At 39.5% G+C, this 21,353-nt stretch overlaps 2 protein-coding genes across 2 annotated transcripts; one reads left to right on the top strand and one right to left on the bottom strand.

The window, feature by feature from the left end:
* Positions 1-137: 137 nt before the first annotated feature.
* Positions 138-3,347, bottom strand: LOC143165573 (chemokine-like factor). The gene is made up of 4 exons (XM_076349107.1): positions 3,176-3,347; positions 2,879-3,037; positions 2,173-2,268; positions 138-540 (listed from the first exon to the last, which is right to left on the bottom strand). The coding sequence occupies exons 1-4, from the start codon at positions 3,242-3,244 to the stop codon at positions 436-438; spliced, it is 429 nt and encodes a 142-aa protein (XP_076205222.1). The 5' UTR covers positions 3,245-3,347; the 3' UTR covers positions 138-435.
* Positions 3,348-3,449: 102 nt separating this feature from the next.
* TK2 (thymidine kinase 2) lies at positions 3,450-21,060 on the top strand. The gene is made up of 10 exons (XM_076349106.1): positions 3,450-3,624; positions 4,624-4,658; positions 5,528-5,602; positions 7,025-7,078; positions 8,602-8,691; positions 10,179-10,252; positions 15,810-15,898; positions 16,205-16,284; positions 17,569-17,649; positions 18,050-21,060. The coding sequence occupies exons 1-10, from the start codon at positions 3,450-3,452 to the stop codon at positions 18,146-18,148; spliced, it is 852 nt and encodes a 283-aa protein (XP_076205221.1). The 3' UTR covers positions 18,149-21,060.
* The last annotated feature ends 293 nt before the right edge of the window (positions 21,061-21,353 follow it).

The following is a 21,353-nucleotide window of genomic DNA, read 5'->3' as shown; positions in this document are numbered from 1 at the left end:
TGCTGATCTATGGAATGAGGAACACAAGTAAGGGTGAAAAAAATCTGGTCCTAAAGGTGTTTATCGGTACATTAAATCAAGTAATGTTTACTTCAAGTGCACTTGATAAATAAATGAAGTTCAATAATGCACTTAGGCCTATTTGGAAATTCTTTTTATTACAGAAAGAAGACAATTATGAAGTTAATTTTCATACAGGTGAAAATGCAATTAAGTTTAGAAAAACAGGACAATTTTCTGTGAAGCTTATACTGGTGAAACTGCAACACTGAAACTACATTTGTAAATGTAAGAAAACTTACGAACAATACTTGCAAAAATGTACATAAATGCATGGGAAATTCAAAGGTGAACACGTGAAAATACAAATTATTTAAAAGAGAACAGTAAAATAGTAATCAATAGAGAAATCGTTCTTTTACTAAAACGGTAGTCTTATTTCGCAGGAGTATTCCTTCCTCTTGGTCGATCAAGGCTAATCTTCTGGAAAAGAAGAACCGCGTCGACAACAGAAAGAACAAGCAGTACAAGACCGAACACCTATAAAAATAACGATGTTGTTAGTTTCCCCATAGAATCTCTATCTAACTGCACTAACTCATCTACCGTTCCTCAAAGAAGCAGTAAACACATCTTCCTAAGCTGGTTCTGGCCTTCTAAATATATGTGTGATGTGAGACAGCTGATAAATTAAGTAACATCCATATTTAAATCCCATCAGCCTTTCATACGGCAGTCTACACCCCGGCTTTGTTTGATGTTTGCGCTGGAGACAATGCGTCCTCCTTGAAAGCTAAGCTAATGCTGCGTTATGCCAGACAATGCTTTTATCCTAAATGAAAAGCCTTCTGTCTTGTTAAGGACTGCCTAATTAATGGTATTGGCCCGGAGAAAAGTCAACATTTGTAGAAACAAGCCTAGCAGGAAAAAAAGTAGCGCTCCTCTCCTCTGAAGCTCTGAACGGGAAACATATTCCAAATTGAAGAAAATGTACGTAAGTATTTAAAAAATACACAACTCCAGGCAGGCAACTGGAAAAACGTGTTTGCAAAACAAACGACCTCCAAGTTAACTTGCTCAGCTCTCGCCCTTCAGCCCGATCCCACATGCACACAAGTTTTTTGATGCAAGCATGTTTTAAAATGGAATTATCTGATCAGCGGGAGTAACGCCAAGGCAAGCTCCTTCAGGAGAGCACAGTTCAAGGCAGTTTGTGCCCTAGGAGTACAGGCCTGTTTCTCCCAACACTGAAGATGTCACATGTTCTGTCCAAACTTGTTTTCCAAGCTACCTGCTTGGTCTCCTGCTTCCAACTTAACTTTAATTTCTATTAACTTCACAACTGAGAATATATATTACGTTCTAGCGTAGCCGGTCACTTTATTGGAAAGTCTCCTTTTTGCTTAGGATGTCGTTGCCAGCGAAGACATCAGCTTTCCACCTCATGGTCTCTTAAGCTGATTTTGAAAAACTCCTGTGGCAAGTTCCGGGTTTCTTTTGGTTGCTTGTCACATTTTAGCTTCTCTTGTACTTCAGGAGACTTAAACACTTTCAAAACTGAGTTTTTCCCCCCTTATTTTTTATTAACGTTAATTACGTTAGTTTTCATTTGAATTAAAAATACCAGTTGCTTAAACTATTAAACCGGTTTGATCTTAAATACACAAAAATCTTACAATCGTAGTATGAAAAAACCTTTTCAACTGCTGTAATTTCTCAGTTTGTGTCAGAAAAAATAATACACACATCAGGAGGGAGGCACCAGCATGCCTGTCAAAAAGTTTCAGCTCTTTTTAGCAGGATTACAGGCATTTCTTCTTAAATAGCGTAACCCAACTGGATAGTCCTAAAAGAGCTACAGATTCTCCCACCTAGGATTTCAAGCTATGGAAGTAAATGCAGGTTACTCGAATTAGGCTCTAGGAGTTTTCAGTGTTAGTAGTTCTCTGTAGTGATTCCTAAGTCCAGTAATATCTTTAAATTACTAGTAATTTGAGGGTTGTTTTTTTTAGTGAGATACATTGAATGTGCCTTCATTTTTGTTTGTGACTGCTGAGTACGTTCTTCCATGACAGAGTTATCTTCATGGTCTCACCACAATGTAAGTATACCAAGAGGTCCAAATCGCGTCCACTTGAAGAACTGAAATTCGTCAATAATGTTCTTACTTACTCCTCCAGCCAGTGTCCCATTGTTGGTCTTGATTATTACTGCAAACAGGCACACGACGAGGAGGAACAACGCTGCAATCACCGAGTTGAAAATATCCTGAAACAGCCAGGGGAAGCAAAGTATTTTTTCTGAAATACACGACTGAAGAAGAACGTGAATAGCTCCCAATATTGTATGAATCATTAAAAATTGCTGGTTTACTATGAAAATAGAATTACACTAATATCCACGTAAGATCGACAGCGACACCCAGTGGTTTGACGTTAAAAAGTGCGTTTGTGATAAAACTTCCTCATTTTACCTTTTTTTTTTTTTGCAGTCAAATTTATACAACTTGGCTACGCTTGATAGACTAAAGCAGGAAATAAACTTAAAAAGGGGAGGCAAGAGGAGAACTCATTAATATTTAAGTGAAGGTGTGTGTTTAATTTGCAATGTGAAAGAGGAAAACTACAGTATTCTCGAGTTAAGCAAATGATGCCCATGGCAGGAGGGGCTGTTAACGGATATAAGCCAGCTGTTTAGAAATTGATGCGAAACAACCCTGCCATCTCCGTTAGGAAACACCGGTTCAACAAAAACGAAACACTGGTTTTTGTGCTGACTTTATAGAAACAGTAACGGAGCTGATTACCCGTAACCTCTCTGAACAGGCAATCACAAAATGGGTAAACCCACTTCATTTTAAGGGCCAGCCAATACTCACAGCCAACGGCCAGAACAGCCAGCTCATCTTTTTATCGAGCTTTAAGAAGTACAGCAGAAAAAACAGCGCCGTGATGACCACCTCCATGGCGGCCAGCGCGGTGTACGCCCCGCGGGAGCGGGAGGCCGCGAAGCAGAGGAACGCCGCAGACGCCACCAGCTGAAGGGACGGAAAGAGGGACGAGGGGTTACCGCCGCTCCCCTCCCCGCCCGCCCCTCCCGGGCCGCCCGCCGCCCTCTCGGGAGCGGAGGGACCCCCGGAGGGCCCCCGCCGCGCCCCGCTCCCCTCGGGGCCTACCGCGCGGGCGATCTTCACGGCGCCCCGCGGGGAGCGGGGGAAGGCGCTGTCCACCGCCACCACCGCCATGGCGGCGGGCCGGGCCGGGCCGGGCCGGGCGCTACTGCACCCGCGCCCCTCGGCTGGGGACGGGATCGGGAGCGGGGCCGGGACCGGGACGGGCCCCGCCGCAGCCCCGCCCCGGGGCTCCCCCGGCGGCGGAAGTGAGCGCGCAGCGGCCGGAAGCGGGGCGGGGCCGCGCCGGTGCCGGCGGCGGCGGCGGCGGGGATGGGCCATGTGGCGGCTGGGTGCGGCCTGGGCGCGGCCCGCGGCGCTGCGCGGGGCCTGGGGCCGGCGGGGCCCGGGGAGCGGCGCGCCGGGGGCCGCCTGCGCGGGCGGAGCGGTCGCGGGCTCCTCGGCGGGCGGCCTGGCGCTGCGCTCCCGGCCCGGCCCGAGCGGCGCCGGCGGCTGTAAGTCCGCGGGCGGGGGGCGCGGGGCGGCGGTCCCCGCAGGCGGCCGGGCGGGGGTGGCCGGGGCCGCGGGGGGTGTGTGCGCGCGGTCCGCGGGTCCGAGCAGCGGTAACCCGGGCCCGGCGCAGCGGTGGGGAACCCGCCGGAAAGGGAAGTGCGAGAAGGGCGGCCGGGGAGGTGACAGCCGTCCCTCTACGCGTTCCTGGTAGTCGTTGCCCGGACGGTAAACGGGGTGCGGCGGCGGCGGCTCTGGGGGGACGCCGGGAGCATTCATGGCTCAGTTCTTTTTAAAAGTCTGCACCAGTGACTACGTGGGTGTGAGGAGCCACCGAGCCTCCTCACAGGGCAGCGGCAGGACTCCCCTTGCCCTCTCTTCGGGCTGAGTAAACCTGCTTCTTCCGATTTCTTGTACGTCGTGGCCCCGATAATCTTTGTGGTCCCTCACCGGCAGTGTTGGGGTACCCGAAACTGCCTTTTTTTGGTGTTTCGTTTTGTTAAGGGTCTAGCGGTCCTAGCATTGCTTGCAGAAGTTTTATATAGGCAGTTTTGAGATGTAAGGCATCTAAATTGCTTGTCTTGGAGGCGTCCTAAAATCTTCATCCTTACCTAACTTTGTAGCTAGGCCTGCGAAGTCAGTGGGCGTTGCACCATGACTTGCCTTCCCAAAATTCACTTTTTCTCCCGTGGAAACTAACTGAGGAGCAGTTAAGTGTAACAGAAATCTGCTGAAAGAGTGTAGGCATGCACCATTTGACTCTTCATAGTGTCAAGGACAACGGAGAACTTAAGCTAAAACTGTGTCAGTGTATGCCACAACATGTCTGTTGCATGACCCAATGATTACCTAAAACCTTAAAGATTGGTAATTTAGCAAATACTTGTATTAAGTAATAGGGCACCTAAAAGCTTCATGGAGGGGCTCACATTAAGGGGCTCAGTATAACTCAAAGTTATGAAGATCTCCTTCTTGGTTGTAACTCCTGTTTATTTCCATTCTAGATAAACATCTGATAAAAGATGATAAAAAGACAGTTGTAAGTATTTGCATTTTGTTCAGAAAACTATGTAAAATGTGCAACCTCTTATTCTATTATAATCTGAGCATGTGTATATTGGCAGCCACTGGACATGGCTGTTTTACTGAGTGGTGTCCAGGTGGTGGGTCCATTACTGGGCCTTACTCGGTGCAAACCGACGCTTATCTAGTTCTGTAAATTGCAATAAAGTCGTGAGGGATTTGTGCAGATGCATGGTATTGTGTAGGGCCAAGTGGGGTCAGTGTTGCCTGTGTAGTGTTGCAGTTGCCCGATACAACCCTGCCTGTGAGTTGGGTTTTTTTGTATTTGGAATCTAATTACTTTAAGCTATAAATTATTTTAAGACAGCTGAAACAAAATTCTCTTATTTTAATTGTGCAGGTTTCTGAAAATAAAAATTTAATGCATCTTAAGGTTTAAGCTATCTATTTCGTGGATACTGAAATTATGACTTCAATTGACATTTATTTTAAGTTGAAAGTTAAGTTGAAGTCTCTGAGGTGAGTTGTGGCAGACAGTGTGGAGGAGCAGCAGCCCAGCAGGTGACCCTCTGAAACTCCTCGGGGCCATGGGAAGGGGGTGGGAAGTTGGAAGCACGGGCAGGCAGCTAACTGCAGGGGTACCAGAAAGCAGGGCTGCCCCGTGCCTGGTAAAGAGACAGTTGGTGTATGTATGTCAGGGAGAGAAAAAGTGGTGGTCTGCAGGGAGTCACAAAATCCAAACTGATCCCCAATGTCTTCCTTTAAAATAATCTATTTACATTATAAGGAAATAGTATGCTTGATGTGGAAAGAGTATATTTTTACATATGCCGTTTACTACTATGCGATAGCATGTTTTTTAAAGGTGATACTGTTTTTCATCAGATATGTATCGAGGGGAACATTGCAAGCGGAAAAACAACATGCCTGGATTATTTTGCACAAACTACCAGCATTGAGGTACTGGATGTACATTTCTTTGTCTTTATTTACATCATTAAGCAGTTGCTTGTCTTGACAAAATTGACAGTTAATTTAGAAGTGTTGTCCTTTCTTAGGCTAAGGAGAAAGCAGCAGCAGGTTGTGAGCCAGTGCACTTACTGGTGCACCTCCCCCAACTATTTATAGTCAAACTGTAGAAGAGAAATTTAGATCATAGGTAATATAGCACTGGATGCCAAAATGTCAGTAAAACCTGCAGGTTAGAGTTTGTACCTCTGTAAAGTAACAGCGACCCGCATGGGTTGGGCATGTTTGGGCATGCTCGTTTGCTATTTCATGTCACTTAAATCTTAGATGTACCTTGTGAAAAGCAAAGTAAAGACAAAGAAGTAATGATGTAAAAATACTGATGTCATGTAACTGAGATCCCAGTAAATGGATGGCTTTTTTAAAAAATGAAAAATCTGTTAGAATTGTTTCTGGAGATTTCTTAGACTGATACGGTATTTGATTTCATACTGCTTAGAACAAGATTAGGGGAAGGGCAGACTTACTGTATTTGAAACAAAATCAAGATCAAACCTCAGTGAGCAATTGCTTTTTTGTACATCGGATATTAATAGTTTTCCCGGCAGACCTGGGAACACATTTGATAATAACTCTTAGGATTCCTCATAGAAATGCTGGGTTGCTAGATGTTGTTTGGTAATTTAACAGGAATGATCCTTATGGAGTAAATAACTATTAACCCAAAGGATAGCAAACTTTAATTTGCATATAGTACAACATTTTTTAAAAAGCTAGTTAACTTCCCAGGCTTATCAGATTCTCTTAGGCCTGGCTCTACTATCGTTGGAGTTTTACCCCCTGTTTGAACCAGGTGAGTCTCTTGTGATTTTACCTATTCAGGGTAGAAGCTTTTCTGATTAATTTCATAGAATTTTTGAATAAATTTTGTTTGTTAGAGCGCAAAAATAAAATGAAAAGTCAATGTGATAGCAGTCTGATCCTCTTTTCCTTTGCTGACAAGTGTTACTCTCCGAGAAATTAATTTGTGAGGGAATGAGCAGGTCATTGAACTGCAATCAGTACTCAGCTAAGCTATTCTTTCCCTTACATGGTACTGATTCTGACTTAAAAAAGTGAAATTATATCCAGGCTTATTAGGTAATCAATCCAGTGTTTTATTTTGGTGGTTTAAAAATGCTAAAAAGATGTTGTATAATGATATTTCTCTATTTTTTAACAGTGTTCATTATTACCTTTTGTATTACAGGATTCAGTGCTGTTTTTTGGAGAGGGATGAGTTTTCCAATACAAGTCCTGAATACTCTGACTTACTGAATGAGTATTCATTAAAAATAGTTGTAGACTTGTAGGGTCAAATTAAGTATTTAGAATCTAAACCATGTTTAACATGGAGTAATTCTTTTTAACAAGGTTTTGACAGAACCGGTGACTAAGTGGAGGAATGTTCGTGGTCATAATATCCTGGTAAGTGGCAGAAATTATTTCTACAATTACTGTTATTTTAGAAAGACATGCGTGAGGACTTCTTACCAGTCAGCAAAACTGTTACGAAAGGTGTGCTCATAATCTCATACAGCAAAAAATAAAGCTCCATGATGCAAAAGATCTTTTACTGTGATTAAGACATGCATATAATAGAAACATTGCATATAAAATGTGATTTTGGCAAGGACTGGACTGTTTGTTGGGTATGAACTAAAGAAATTCACAGGTAAGCCCTGAGTGTGGCAGTTGTTTCTAAATCTACTTATGCCCATTTCAAAGAAGGGAAGAACGTCACTCGAAGTGAGGGGTGGATCTGATCGGTTAATATTGTTTGACTGCTGAAGATAAGGAATATTAAGTCCTGTGCAGTGTTGAGAGCTTCTGTTGTCTTTTGGGTAGTCATCGTTTCTTGGAACCGTTCCCCACAAGTATGTCCCTTTGTCACAGCAGTGCTCAGAGACAGCAGTCAGGGCTCTGACTACATCTGCAGATATGCTTTTGCTGGGATGGTTGAAGTAGTTTCTGATGTCAGTTTTTCCTGCTTTTATGATCGCTTCCACTGCAAAAATCTCATTGCTGGCTGAGATGGGTATCTATGCTCAAGCTCACGTGGAATTTGCTGTCAACACAGTGGTGTGGATACACCCCAAACCACACGTGCCCAAACATGTATTTGATGCAATTACTGCTAGCATAGGTCCCCTGGAAAAGTACATTCTCCCTATTAGGAGTTGCTGATGCTTTAATTTCTTATTATTAGTAAAGGGATGGGGCAGGCTTGGCTGTGTTGCACGTCACCACAGCAATCTGTGCACTTCAGAGTACTTTCTCATTCTGATCTTGGACAAGGGGAAAAGAAAGAGGTCGGAGCTGTGGACTGAAGCCATGCTGCTGACTTAAAGCTTGTCACCTCAGCAAATAGACACTGAATGATGTCTTATTTTGAGTCAGATCTTTTCTCTGCTTTGCAGGATAGACTGTTGCTTGTAAGTGTATGTGTGTGTAGAATTGCAGCAGTCAGGAAGAGTGGAAGATCTGAGAACTGCTTTGATGATCCTTTGGGAAGAACAGTTGTCTGTGTTAAAAGACACCTTTTCTGAGGCCCAGTGCATACTTACTGGAACCATATTTGCATTTCTGGATGGACTGGGTATATGGTCTGTCAGTGCACAACAACAGAGTACCAGATACGTTTTTTAATTACTGAACATATTTGAACTGTCTCATATGAGGTATGCCTTGGTCCTGACTCTTCCAGGTGCAGAGTAACGAATTCCTGTTGACTTCAGCGAGCATTCCAAGTGCCCCACTTAATGTCTCTAAGGTCCAGGACTGTAATTCTTACATCTGCATTGCGGAGAGCAAATGATCACTTAATTCTTGTCAAACCTGGTGTCAGCTGTTTTAGTGCACTTCTTTTTGCACAACAGAATTGCTAAAGCTTATGAAATCTTGCTGTTTGACGTAACCTGTCTGTCTCTCACTTCCATCTCTAACCCCAGGGCTTAATGTACCAAGATGCATCAAGATGGGGGATAACATTACAGACTTACATACAGCTTACAATGTTGGAGCAGCATACCAGACCAATGGTAAATAAACATGTTTTTCTTTTAATTTAAAAAAGAGTTAGATGCGGTTATGAGTAATACATATTTTTAACCTTGTATCCAAAAGTTAAGATGCTGTTTGTGTTCGCTCTTTGTTCCTGCAGTGAGTGTAAATTTTTATAGTGCAAAGACGTTGATATACTCAACATGTGCTCCGGGGGTGAAACGTCTGCTTCCTACCTGCTCAGAACTTCCGCAAACTGATACTGCTTTTTTTGCAGCACCTTTATGAGCTAGACTTGCACAAATCTCTTCATCACACGTCAGTGACTTGTCTGTAATTGGTCTCTATATAAATTTAGCTATTTCAAATCTTCGGCAAACATTAGGTAATCTTAAAGATAGTGTTAGTATTCATTCTACTGCTCTATGCTGTCTAGCACAAATTTAGCCATTGCTTCTTGTGTTTCTCCAAAATACTTCCACTAAAATTTTCTATTGCTTTTTTTCAGATGGTTTGCATCCTTTTTGTCTTGTAATTTTTTCTTTTTCTGTATCGATTCACACACTCTACCTTTTTATCAAGATCTGTTCATTTCTCTTTCCTTCAAACACCTTTTGTTACATTCTGTGCTAAATCTTGCATTCCCTGATTACAAGATCTGATCTTAGGTGGCACAGTTATATCTTAATGATTGTTCTTGCATTATATTTTCTGAGTTTGTGTCAGGGCAAACTTTCAAAAGTACCACATATGATAGTTACGCCACACATATAATGATTAGCTTTTTGGAAGAGGTGTTTTTTCAAGATAATAGAAATCTCATTCTGTTGCAGAAAACGTTGATTCAAAAATTCCTGATGATCGCCATCCATTTTAATCTGTACTTTGCTGTCATTTACCATTTGAGCCTTGCTGGAGTAATTGTTGCTTTCATCATCATTAACATGCAGAATACCTGGTTAGAAAGAGCACTGCCAGGGTTTCCTTGCTCTGCAGGGGCCACAGAGTGTCAGAATCTCTTCTCCAAAATGAAGCGCTGTTTGAACGCGTGCAAGACTGGCTAAGGCAGCAGTGCTTTGTCAGTTATAATTATTTCTTTAAAAAGTTCTGTTTTCTTATTACAGTTTTTCTGGTTAGGTCTGTGCTGTTGACACAGTGGCAGCAATTCAGGTAGCGATAGTTCCTGTAGCTCTGCAAATCCTAAGTGGATTGCTGCTTTTTTGTCCCCTTAGTTAACTTCAGCTGCTCAGTTGAACGCTTCTGCAGTTACGTTTGAAACTTGCATATGAATAACAAATTAGTTAGGTGTTTAATGACGCAGTGACCATAAGTAAGGTTAAGAATACTTCTTTTTTTGTGGTTCCCACCCTCCCAGTAAATTTTTTTGTCACAAGATCTGGAAGAACTGAAAATGTTATGTGTTTCATAATGTAAAGGACATGATGTGCAATATGAGCTTGAAAAGAAACAAGCATGCTGAAAAAATATGTAAAGTAGGCAGTGACTGTCAAGTTTTATTTTGTAGATTTCCCCAGTAAGAATGATGGAGCGATCAATTCACAGTGCAAAATACATCTTTGTAGAAAATTTGTATCGAAGGTATGGTATATAGCTTTCTACTTTACTTTCTCGACTTAATTAGATTAAAAAAATATATATAATCGACTGATGATTTCTTTGGTAATTTGCATCTAGTGGTCTGTGAAATCTGTCAGTTTTTTGTTGGAGTGGCAGTGTGTTTTGTACGGGACGTGGTGCCCACTGGTAGAATAAAACCTGTAGGACATGGGCCAGATGAGAGCCTTTTTTAGAAGTGCTCTTGCGTATTTAGAACATCTTATTATTTAGAACACCGTTTACTGAAGTTATCTGCTCTCCAGCTGAATACAAAAGTCTTGCTTAAATCAAAGCAAATGCATACTGAACAGGTCAAAACCCATGAAGATACAAAGAATAATACTGTAGGAGGGAGAGAACTAGATAGCGTTATCCAACCTAGCATCTAGCATTGGCATTTCTTGGAAGCAGGGACTTGAGTGACAAGCTTTCCAGCCCTCACGTGCTATTGCTCAGAATCAGGATTCATAGGATCAAAATAGCCTGAAAACCTTGGTAGGCTAGTGAGTAAAGAAAGAACAAGAGCTGTTTGTCTCTAAATGTCACTTTCTGAATCAGGTCCCCACCCCCAGGTGTGCTTGGGTCAGAGGTAGAGCAGTTGGGCCTAACCCAGGTTATTTTGTTCTGGGGGATAAGATTGTGTCCCGAGATAGAAAAAGCATTTATTACCTGGCCGATGTATAACTCATCCATCCCATACTAACTAAAGTAGTGCAGTAATTAGCACTGGTGTTTTTTGGTTTGTTTGGTTTTTTTTTTGTTTAGAATTCTGACCTTATATTGCGAAGTGTAGGTAACAGATTATTGTTTTAATGGATTTTTCAGTGGTCTTCAGGGACAAAACCAGTTTCTTGCTCCTGTCTGCAGGGAGAATGGCTGCATGCCACAAGATGGCATCCACGCTTCATAAGTTCCTAGTCTGCTACTGGAACTGCTTTGAAAGTTGAGAGACACACAATAAGATGCGAGGCAAACAGAAAGAGGTGTTATTTATCCCAGTCTGTATGCAGTGGAAATGTACTGGAATGTCTTTCTCGTTTTTAATTACTGACTTTTTTTTTTCCGTTGTCAACAAAGTGCTTTTGTCCCAAAGACTGAGAACTTCATTGCTACAAGGCTAAGTCTGCTTGTGTCAACTCTATGTATTAATTTTGTAATAATATTTTTAAGGGCATCTAAGATGTTTTGTGGCTTCAGCACTTTTTAATGTTGGACAGAAGGCATTTGCTTTGTTTTGTTACAGCAAGCTAGAAGCCAGCTGATGCTACCAATAGCAAACCAAAATATAAGGGTGTGTAAAAGGATTATAAATAAAACAAGGAAAAATTTGGGCTACATGAAAATAGCCATTTTGAGTCACATTAAAAAAATAAGTAAATCTGTCATCTCTCATATCCTGTCTCCAGTGGTGGCCAGAAGTACTTGAAAAGAGTGTAAGAACAGGGTAAGCATTTATGATAATTTCTGAGTATATCCAGTAACTTACAGTTTAGGGACTTCCTTATTCAGCAGTGGTTTCTCTGTATTTAGTAACCCACAGGCAGTTTCTTTTCCATGAACCTGTCAAGTTTCCCCCTAAGCTCGTGTAAACCTTTAGTTTCCAGGACGTCCTATGGCAATCAGTTCTATAGCTTTATTCCATGTTGTTTGATCACTGCCCTATCCTTACGTGTTCTAGTTCTTCAAAGATCATCTAGACTTGTCTCAAAAACTAATAGTTACTTCTGTGTACAGGAAAGAAAACTGCATATGAGAAAAGGCAGGATGATAATGGGAGTATGGAAATAGTAGAAACCACAACTACAGTAGAAACGAAGTCCATTTCAGAGTTCCAAAAGCATGTGAAATCTTGCACTAGGAGAAAGTATTGTAACATAGAGGCAGTACCCCTGTGGCTTAAAACAACTACTGTAGAGCCCGTATTAGGGGGTAGGGAAAGTCATCTTAGTAACTGCAGGTTTGTTCATCTGCCTCAGTATTTAGCAGAACTTCAGAGCAAATGATGAAGGAAAGAATAATTAAAGCTTTGGAAAAAAATGGAAAGTTAGCGACCAACAACACATCCTGTTAGACTAATCTAGTAATTGTGTTTTGTAACATTCCACCCCCTCCCACCCCCAAACAAAGGCGTTCTCATCAATCTGAACTGAAGTTACGTATTTATCAAGGAGGTTTTGGGAGACTTTCATGAATGATTATTCCTAAGTGCAGAAGCTGGCGTTGTAATGTGATAGGAAATCCCATTGAAGGGAGATATTGAAAGGGGAGGTATCAGGCTGGAAGGATGTTACTCATGTTGGATCAGCCTTTGGATTGATGCTTTAGTACAAAGGGTGAGAGTATGCTAATAAATTCTATCATTCAGTTGAACTGACTACAGAAATTTCAACTGTAAGATTAAAGATTGTAAGTCGAAAATCAGAAAAATATATATTTATATATTTATAGATAAATAAAAATTGATCACAAAATAATGCTAGTATTGTGTAGCCCAGAGAAGAGTAAATGTGACTCTTGGAAGTATCTGGTGAAGGGCTTCCAGGAGGGAGATGGGAATATTGGTGCTTTTGTACACAGCTTTTATGAGAGCTTTTTAACATGACTTTTTATACTTCTAACTGCTTGTTCATGATCTATGAACTAAAACTGAAACAGGTATGAAGCGGAGATACTGGCATGATCGGAAGAGTGGAAAGTCTGTTTAAAGAGACAAAAACAGCTTGACATATTGTGTAGAAAAGTTGGGAGAATACACTTGTCACCTATGGGCACACCGGGTGCAAACACAAAAATGGGAGTTATTGAAATTGCAGATCTATAATAACAAAAGAACAATTAGATAGAAAAAGGCTGTGGATACATTAAGGGCTAAAAATTAGAAGGTGGTGTCTTAGCTATCAGAGGAACAAAGAGAAAATACAAACTTTACACTTGATACTTTCATGTAGAATGATAATAGTGCCCTGTGGCAGGGGAAAGGCCTTATAACTTAAAACAATTGCTTCCCATGCTGTGTTTTTTTGTTCAACTGCTGCATGAAAATTTTAAAACTTATTCTGTAACTAAATGGACTTTGCAAAGGAAAATTCCTTTGTATCCTCCAGAGGCTTTTTCTTTCCTTGTTACTATTTCCTAGAAGGAATCTCCTGTCTCTGTAAGGGAGTGATCCTAATTCTTCTGTAGGTTAGTCAACATGCAAAAATCCCACAGAGAACACAGGAGAGGTTGCCCATTGTAGAAACTGAATTATGCCTGTCTGATGGAAGGTCCGGAAAACAAAACTGACCTGACATAGCTTTAAATTTTGCTGAAAATGTTATAAAAAAACCCTGTTGAATAGCTTGAGCCTGAGGGGTATCTTCAGCAAAGGGATTGTTAAATAGCTGTATGGAAGGCATTTTCCCATTAAAAGTATGTGAAAATGAAATAGAACTTTTTTATTCAAAATTGGATTCAGACTGAATGGGGTAAGCATGCTGCAAAGAGCAGAGGTTTCCTGCTTTCTTTTCTGTAAGAGAGGTATTGCTTAGGGTCCCAGTCTTAAAGATGGAGAAGAATCCCTTGCTATCTCTAGTCTACACAAGCTATTCTCCTTTAGGAGAATGATTAGTTTAAGCAAGGGATGAAGAGCTGTGGGAATATCAGGAATACCAGCTCTTCTTTGATCCAGTGTCACTCAGTATTTGTGTTTTGGCTTTGCAGGCTTTTTCCCAGAGAGAGAGAAATAGAGTAAGATTTACGACGATGATGGAAGGCTTAAATTGTGAGCCCTTGCTGTGAGCTTCTCCGGCATGCAGAGATATGCATGAGTGTCCAAGTTCTTACTGCGCTTGCACATCTGAGTTTAGCACTGAAAGACACGCTCATGTTAGGTGTAAAACTGTAGAAGAATTTTAAATGTGTGCACGTGAGTATGCATGATATGTTATAGGATAAGCACTAGCAATTCACTTTGTCCCATTTGGATTCATAGTTATTTATGATGTAAAGCTCGTTCCATTCATGTTTAACTTTTGCAGTAAAATCTTTACTTGGTAGGAGTCAAATGTCAGCAAACTTTGGAAATGAAAACACCCTTTTGTGTCTTTTACATTACCTGTATCTTTATGGATCTTGAGCCTGATCCAGAATCCTCACAGGATTATCCAGGGGACTGTACTGACGCAGGGAAGGCAAAGGCACATTGTCTGCAGGGCAGGTCAATGCAGAATTGACCTGGATGTATCTGTCTTTTAGGGTAAGAATAGTGGGGCTTTTTCTTATTTCTAATTCCTTTTGACCTTCCTGTTTTACCCATATGTCTTGGAGAAAAGTAGCAGAATCAGTATTTGGCTTATGTATATACATAAGTATACAGAAACGTATACGATTGATGTATTAGAAGAATAGCAGTGAATTGTGTTTTCCCATTTCTTGGGTGCTTTGGGAGGCAAGATATTCAGCTGGATGGCAGATAAAGGAGGGAGGTGGTATGAATATGGGTTTGGCTTTCTTGCATACTTAAGTGGAAATATCTTTCTGCTTTATCTTTACTCAGTTTTGCCAGTGATCAAAGCATGTTGCCGGGAGAATGGTTTAGAAATCTGTGGAACCTTTTTCTTCAGCACTATTTAAAATGTTGCAGCTGGTCTTAATCATTCAGCTGGAGAGGACAGGAGCCTCTTGACCCCATCTCTTTTTTATATTTCTATTGCAGAGGCATTTAGGAAAGAGTGTGGAGTATGTGTTACTATCACCAGTTTTGAAGACAGAATAATGTAAAACTAGTAATATTTGACTATTTAGGAATATGGTAATAAGTGAAAATTCCGATACTAGTAAAAATATAACGTGATTCTTAATATGTCCTCTATAGACTCCCTTCTACATGAGTTGTTTGATATTTTATTATTCTTACTGAGGTAACCTTAGGGCAGTTGTCTCCAATATTGTCTATGCTCTCTGAATACAGAGTTCAAATGAAGCATGTTGAATATTTCAGTACTCTTTCCACAAATATTTCTTACAGCGGGAGTAAATTTTATTTACACGGTGTCATTGTTTTTTTACTGCTCTTTACTATGGCTTCTGTAATGAATTGTCAGTGCTGCTTAGTAAATCAAGCCTTTCTGGTGACATGCACTGCAGTATTCAGATATATTTGAAATGTTCCTGATACAAAGAACTTGAGCAATAAATACCATTGACACTAATTTGTTGTTATTGCATAAATGTCAACATGGTGATGTTTTTCTTCTTAGTCACCAAGTAATTATTTCTTAACTGTAGTGGGAAAAATAATTAATGTTTGTAACTGTTAATAATAGAAACTTTGTGTTAGTAAGTACTTTTTTTTTTTTAAAGAAAAAGATTTGGTCTTTCTGTTGTATAAACAATGCTTTATGAAGCCTTCAATTTTGGTGGGCATAATACTGGTCTTGTTTTCATTTCACATATGCTGGAGTAAATTGGGAGTAATTCTGGTCAGGTGAAAAAAATATGAGTTTAGAATTGATCTGTGCATGCTGTTCAGTAAGTGATGACTTCTATGTTTATTCAGCGGAAAAATGCCAGAGGTGGATTATGTTGTCCTAACTGAATGGTTTGACTGGATCCAGAACAACACTGATGTTTCGGTTGATTTGATAGGTAACATTTTGATGGGATCTGGAGGGGCTTGTTTGTGGGTGGTTTCCTTACTGGGAGAAAAAATAATTCTTGTTTCTTGGGTCATAAATAATCATATTATTCAATATAATAGTGGTTGCAATGTGTAGCATCAGGCAGCATGAATTTTTGGATGGTTCATGGATTGATTAACAGTAACGCCAAAGGGGAGATTCAGTGGTGGTACCCAAGTCAGGATTCTTTCCTTCTATAGTTTGTGAAGTAAGTTTCTTCTTTGCTTTTAAAGCTGATCCTTGAACGTAACTATTATAATTTTTGTTATGGCAGTTTACCTGCAGACTTCTCCTGAAGTTTGTTATGAGAGGTTAAAGAGAAGATGCAGAGAAGAGGAAAAGATCATTCCTCTGGTAAGGAGTTCCTTCAATATATGTGGTTACAATGAGCTTTAAAAACATAGTGATTCCAATCTAATCTAAATACTAAAATCATATCTTGAGTGTATTGCCAAAATGTGGTGCAGCTGTTTCCATTGCAAACTAAAACTTCAGTATTTAATTTTGATTTCTTTTACAAAAATGATCTGTCATGCACACTGACTTATGTGTTATGTTTTAGTAATCAGTGTACTATAGCTGACTGTTTAGGTGCACTATTAATCAACTATTAATCTTCTCTAAGATGTAAAAAGGCAATTGCTTCTGTATCATTAAATGGCATAAAGACACCCAGTTGAAGCACAAAGACCTGTGCATGCAGGTGCTGAAGATTTATGTGGGCATTTTCTGTTGTCTGCTATTACCAGGATGTTTATGCATGAAAAGCATCTCTGCTTGTGTCTGAAAACAAGCAACTTGTCGAAAATTGTTAGCATGGGAATCTGCTTAAAAATAAACTGTAGTAATTGAATGATCACTTTCTGTGTCAAGTTACAGAATGGCCCTTCATTAAACGAGTTTTCTTCTAAAGAAAGCCTAACCAGAAATAAATGTAGTCACAGAAGACATACTGTATACTACAAAGGTATCTCTAGTGTTGGGTAGTTCAGTAGAAGCAGTTGTCAGTTGAAGATACATGCAAAGAGCTAAATTTTGGGCCATGTGGAATTTTGCCTTGGAGAATAAATCCTTGCTATAATGGATTTGAAGAGACACCGTGTTACTTTGCAGCTCTACTGAGGGGTGGGGGGGAACAAATATGAGTGAAAAATGTTAAGTGGTCTCCATGAAGAAAACCTAATAGTTGATGATAGGTAGAAATGCTTTTAGAGGAAATTGAGTCAGAGTTAGGAGAAAGTGAACTGGGAATTTTAGGAAAATGTATTGACACAGAAAGTGCCTTCAGTACATATTATTTGCAGTCTTTCCCTTTTTGTCCTTCTCTTTGTTGTATTTTTCTCTGTAAAATCTTGAGCCAGATTATACCTATGGGAGAGAAACGTGGTTCTTGATCTTAAAAGGAGCTGAGAGCCCTGTGTTCCTGTAAGCTCTGTGTCTTTGAGGTTCTTCATGGAGTAAAACCTTATACTGGGAATTGTTTTTTCTCAAAAACCTTCTGATGTTTTTTATTTTTGTTAGTGGAAATATCTAATGCTGGCTTTTATATGTAGTTCTTAACTACTTACCAAATGTATAAAAATTGCAGTGTGTGTTTCATCCCTGGGCATATGTGTTATTTGAATGCCTCTTTCCTAGGAATATTTAGAAGCTATTCATCAGCTCTATGAAGAGTGGCTCATTAAACATACACTATTCAAAGTTTCCTGCCCAGTGCTTGTGAGTATTATTTTAGTTATAACCAATTAAGCATATGGAGGATTGTACTTTCCAAATACTAAGAGTGTTATTTAGTGGTAAAAGTAAATAAATCTGCTTTTCTAATAACCTTTGGAGAAGGAAAATCTCAGAAAAAATGTTTACAGCTATCCAGAGTGTATAGCATAAAAGTCTGGTCTTCCATCTCTTCGAAGTAATTTGAGGGGCTGTTCACTGTGATTATTTGCAGGATCAGACATGTAGCTTTCCAACGAATGCCAAATTCTGAACAGAAAGGTAACTGGACAGATCTCTAGGATTGTAACAGTGTGGCTTCAGTGGTAGTCCTGTTCTATTTTGCTCAAAAGCAAACATGTTTTATGGTGTCATTATTTCTAATGTTCATCATCTTCTTTTCAAGGTTATTGGAGCTGACCATGACATGCAGAAAATGATAGAAAAGTATGAAGAAAACCGGGACCAAATACTGAATCCATATAATATGCAACACCATTTATAGATGTCTGCAGTTGTATTTTAAAAAACATGTTTATGAATTCTGATTGGGGGGCAATTTTGAGTATATTCAGTATTTCTAAATATAATGGTTTTTGCTTTTGAATTATGCTTTGTAGAATGTTGTGGACTTACTGCTATGAAATGTTCAGAAACAAGTCATAAACAGAATATAAGCCAATTCCCTTTCATGTTTTTACATCCTCCATCAGCTTTACTGTGTCAATTTGGTTCAGCTAAAATAATGGCTATTTCTCCCATTTCCCACTTCACTGCTGCTTCCTACAAGTAACCTAAGTTGTTTCTTTTTTCTTCCCCCAAGACAACCTTATTTTTGTAATTTGAAAGAAATAGTTCCATACAAGAGGTGGGATGTCCTCTTTTATTATTAGAGGAAGCAAATGAAGTGCATCAAGTTAAAGTAGTTTTGTTAAATTGGTCTTGTCAGGTTGAAATAGGGGTCTTACTCTAATCCTACCTACAATAGTGCAATTTCATTGAATTCAGTAAGTTTCTTCTGCTTTACGTGAAATCACAATACAGCTGTAGTTCTGAGGATAACAATGCACTAGCATAGTCCCACTGAATTCAGTGGCAAAAAAAAGAATAACAGTTTTCTTAAGTGATTGCAGAATGGCTCTTTCTTAAAGGCTTTTTCTTAAAGGCAGGTTTTTAAAAGGGCTTATTTCTCTCTAGTGTTCATGAAATCACTGGCCCTACCGTGGCTGAGTTGAGGACTAGTGAAAATGCAGGATGCACAGAACTGTATTTGTTGTTCCTTTCAAATGGTTATAAAAAATCTAAATTAACTGATTTCTTAACTATTTAGGATTCTTGGATTGTACTTTTTTTTATAAAGAAAAATACAGATGGTTCTTTGGGTTTATATCTTGATTGGTTTATTGTGACTTACAGGTACTTGGAGAGTAGAGAAACAGTGGAGATTTCATTCTTGCACTTGTTAGCTTAAGTGTTGAGTTGCTCTTAATTTCTGCTTTGCCCTCTGAGTGTTGTCTTCAAGATAATCCTTTTAATGCAGCAGTTCTGACTGTTTTCCCATTACTTTTTCTGTTTAATTTGAGGGGAACAATTCCTGAAGTATGGTATATAACTTTTCCCCCCATAATAGTTTTGGTCGGTTTAGTTGGAGCAAGCAGGGTTAACAGTGCTTTAAAACATGCTTATGTTAATGTAGTTGTGCATCTGTCATAGCTTTGTAGTGAATGCTCCTAAAAATGGCTAATGTCCAAGACTTCAGTTAGTACTTTGATCACTTACTACAGACATTTGTCTGTAACTTGTTGGAGAATATAAATTTTCAGTTACTTGGCTTTTCCATGTTCCACCTGATTTTGAACAATAACTGATAGTATTACTTTTGGAGATCACTGCTTTTATTTTGTAGTTTTGTGGTATGCCTAAAAATCTTTGTAGCTGACATGACTGCACCGTTTTCCAAGGCAGGAAATGCAGTTCATTTCTTGTTATTTCCATCTGGTGGGATACTTTTTTCCCAAATCAGTACAACTTAATAATGATCAGTGCACTGAGAGAGCATTTCCTAGTGAAGTACTGTATTAGTATACTAAAGCTTGTGAACTCAGTATTGCCATTCTATTGTTCTGTTGTAAAGCTTTAGAATTCTAGCTTAAAAATAAGATTTTGTGTGTTAAGTAATCATCTTATTGAAGCTTGTTTGTAGGGGGATAGCAGTCATTCTTGAAACCTTCTGTTAAACTTTCAAAGTTTTTTCTTCTGTAAGAGACCAAAAGAACTATGTCTTTCGCAATAGTTCTATAAACTTGAAGTTCAGTTGTCTTCAGTTTATTCTTAATTCTAATTTCATTATGGGTTGTAGAAGCCAAGGATGTATATTTTGCACACAGTCCAGAAAATAGCACTTAATTGTTTTATGCAGAGAATCTTACAGTACAAAGAATCTCACAGTTATCTTTCAGCTTTTGAAAGCAGTTTATGCTTTTTGGTCAGATTTTTTTTCCCCTTCATTGTATCAAAACAGCAGTTTGGATGGAGGTTATTGATATTCATAATTATAATGGAATATAAAGGAATCATTTCTATAACTTATTTATTAAAAATTACAGATGCAGTGGCTACAGAGAACATGTTTATTTTATGTTTTGCTATCTATTAATTTTCATATATAGATTTTCATATGCAGGAAGGTTGTGGTATTTAATGAAAACTGGGAACAAAACCAAACAGGTTGCTTGTTATGTGTCATAAATGTAAAATGTTTGCAGTCTGCTATAGATGTGTAGATAAAAATACTGTAGTAACCATAAACAGCTGCTTTTAAGCCTGAAATTTATTTGCTTTTGTTTCCTGAAATCTCTCAGTTGATGAGGGGAGGGAAAAAAGGGCAGTCAGCATTAGTCTGATACATATTTCGTTTCTTTTATGACTGTTGAAGCAGTGATTGGGTAGCAAGTTGCAAAATACCATAGAAAGTACTCTGTTTCTGCAGGCAGACTGAACTTCAGTACCAGTGGAATGGATCATATAAACAAGCTGCTACTTCTCTTAGCTTTTAAGATTTGGTACATAAGTTGGGTGTAGCCTATATGTAAGTTGCATGTAGCCTATATTTGTAGACTGAACCATACATAACTGGTTTTGCATACATTTTGGCTGTTCTGGATTTAATTACTTCTGTCATAGTAAGTTCCGCATCTGAACTGCAGCATGTGTGAGAAGTGATTATCTCCTTCTGTATTGCCTTTTCTTTATTACATACTAGTCTGGATAGAGGTATGTCTTCTCCAGACTTTGGTATTTACTTTGTCCTGGTCAAGGTGTCTTAGCAAATCAATAATATCTGGGAGCAGCATATAAATTGGTTTGAAATAAGTTAGAGACACTGGCAAAATTAAAACATTTAACAGTTGCATTCTCTTAGCCTGGCCTTTTGTGTATTTCTTCTAGCATGGGAAGCATGTTTAGGAGATCTTCGTTGTTTGAGTGAACACTTCAGAGGTGACTGTCCAAAACTAGGTCTCAAGAAACCTTGAAAATTGTTTTCACCAGTGTAATTAGCACACAAAACGATTGCCTACACCAGGAAATAGTCCAGCATCTCTCTTCAGTGCACTTCCTCCTGCAGAGACTGTAGGAAGTGCTAGGTATTCTGCCATCAGTTGCTATTAAAAGATTCAGGCCTGAAGGTCTCTGTCCCACTCCTGAATAAT

Source organism: Aptenodytes patagonicus, chromosome 11 (assembly GCF_965638725.1).
Source record: "Aptenodytes patagonicus chromosome 11, bAptPat1.pri.cur, whole genome shotgun sequence".
Lineage (NCBI taxonomy): Eukaryota > Metazoa > Chordata > Aves > Sphenisciformes > Spheniscidae > Aptenodytes > Aptenodytes patagonicus.
The sequence above is the reverse complement of the archived record's forward strand: the minus strand, read 5'-3'. Positions and strand labels throughout refer to the sequence as shown.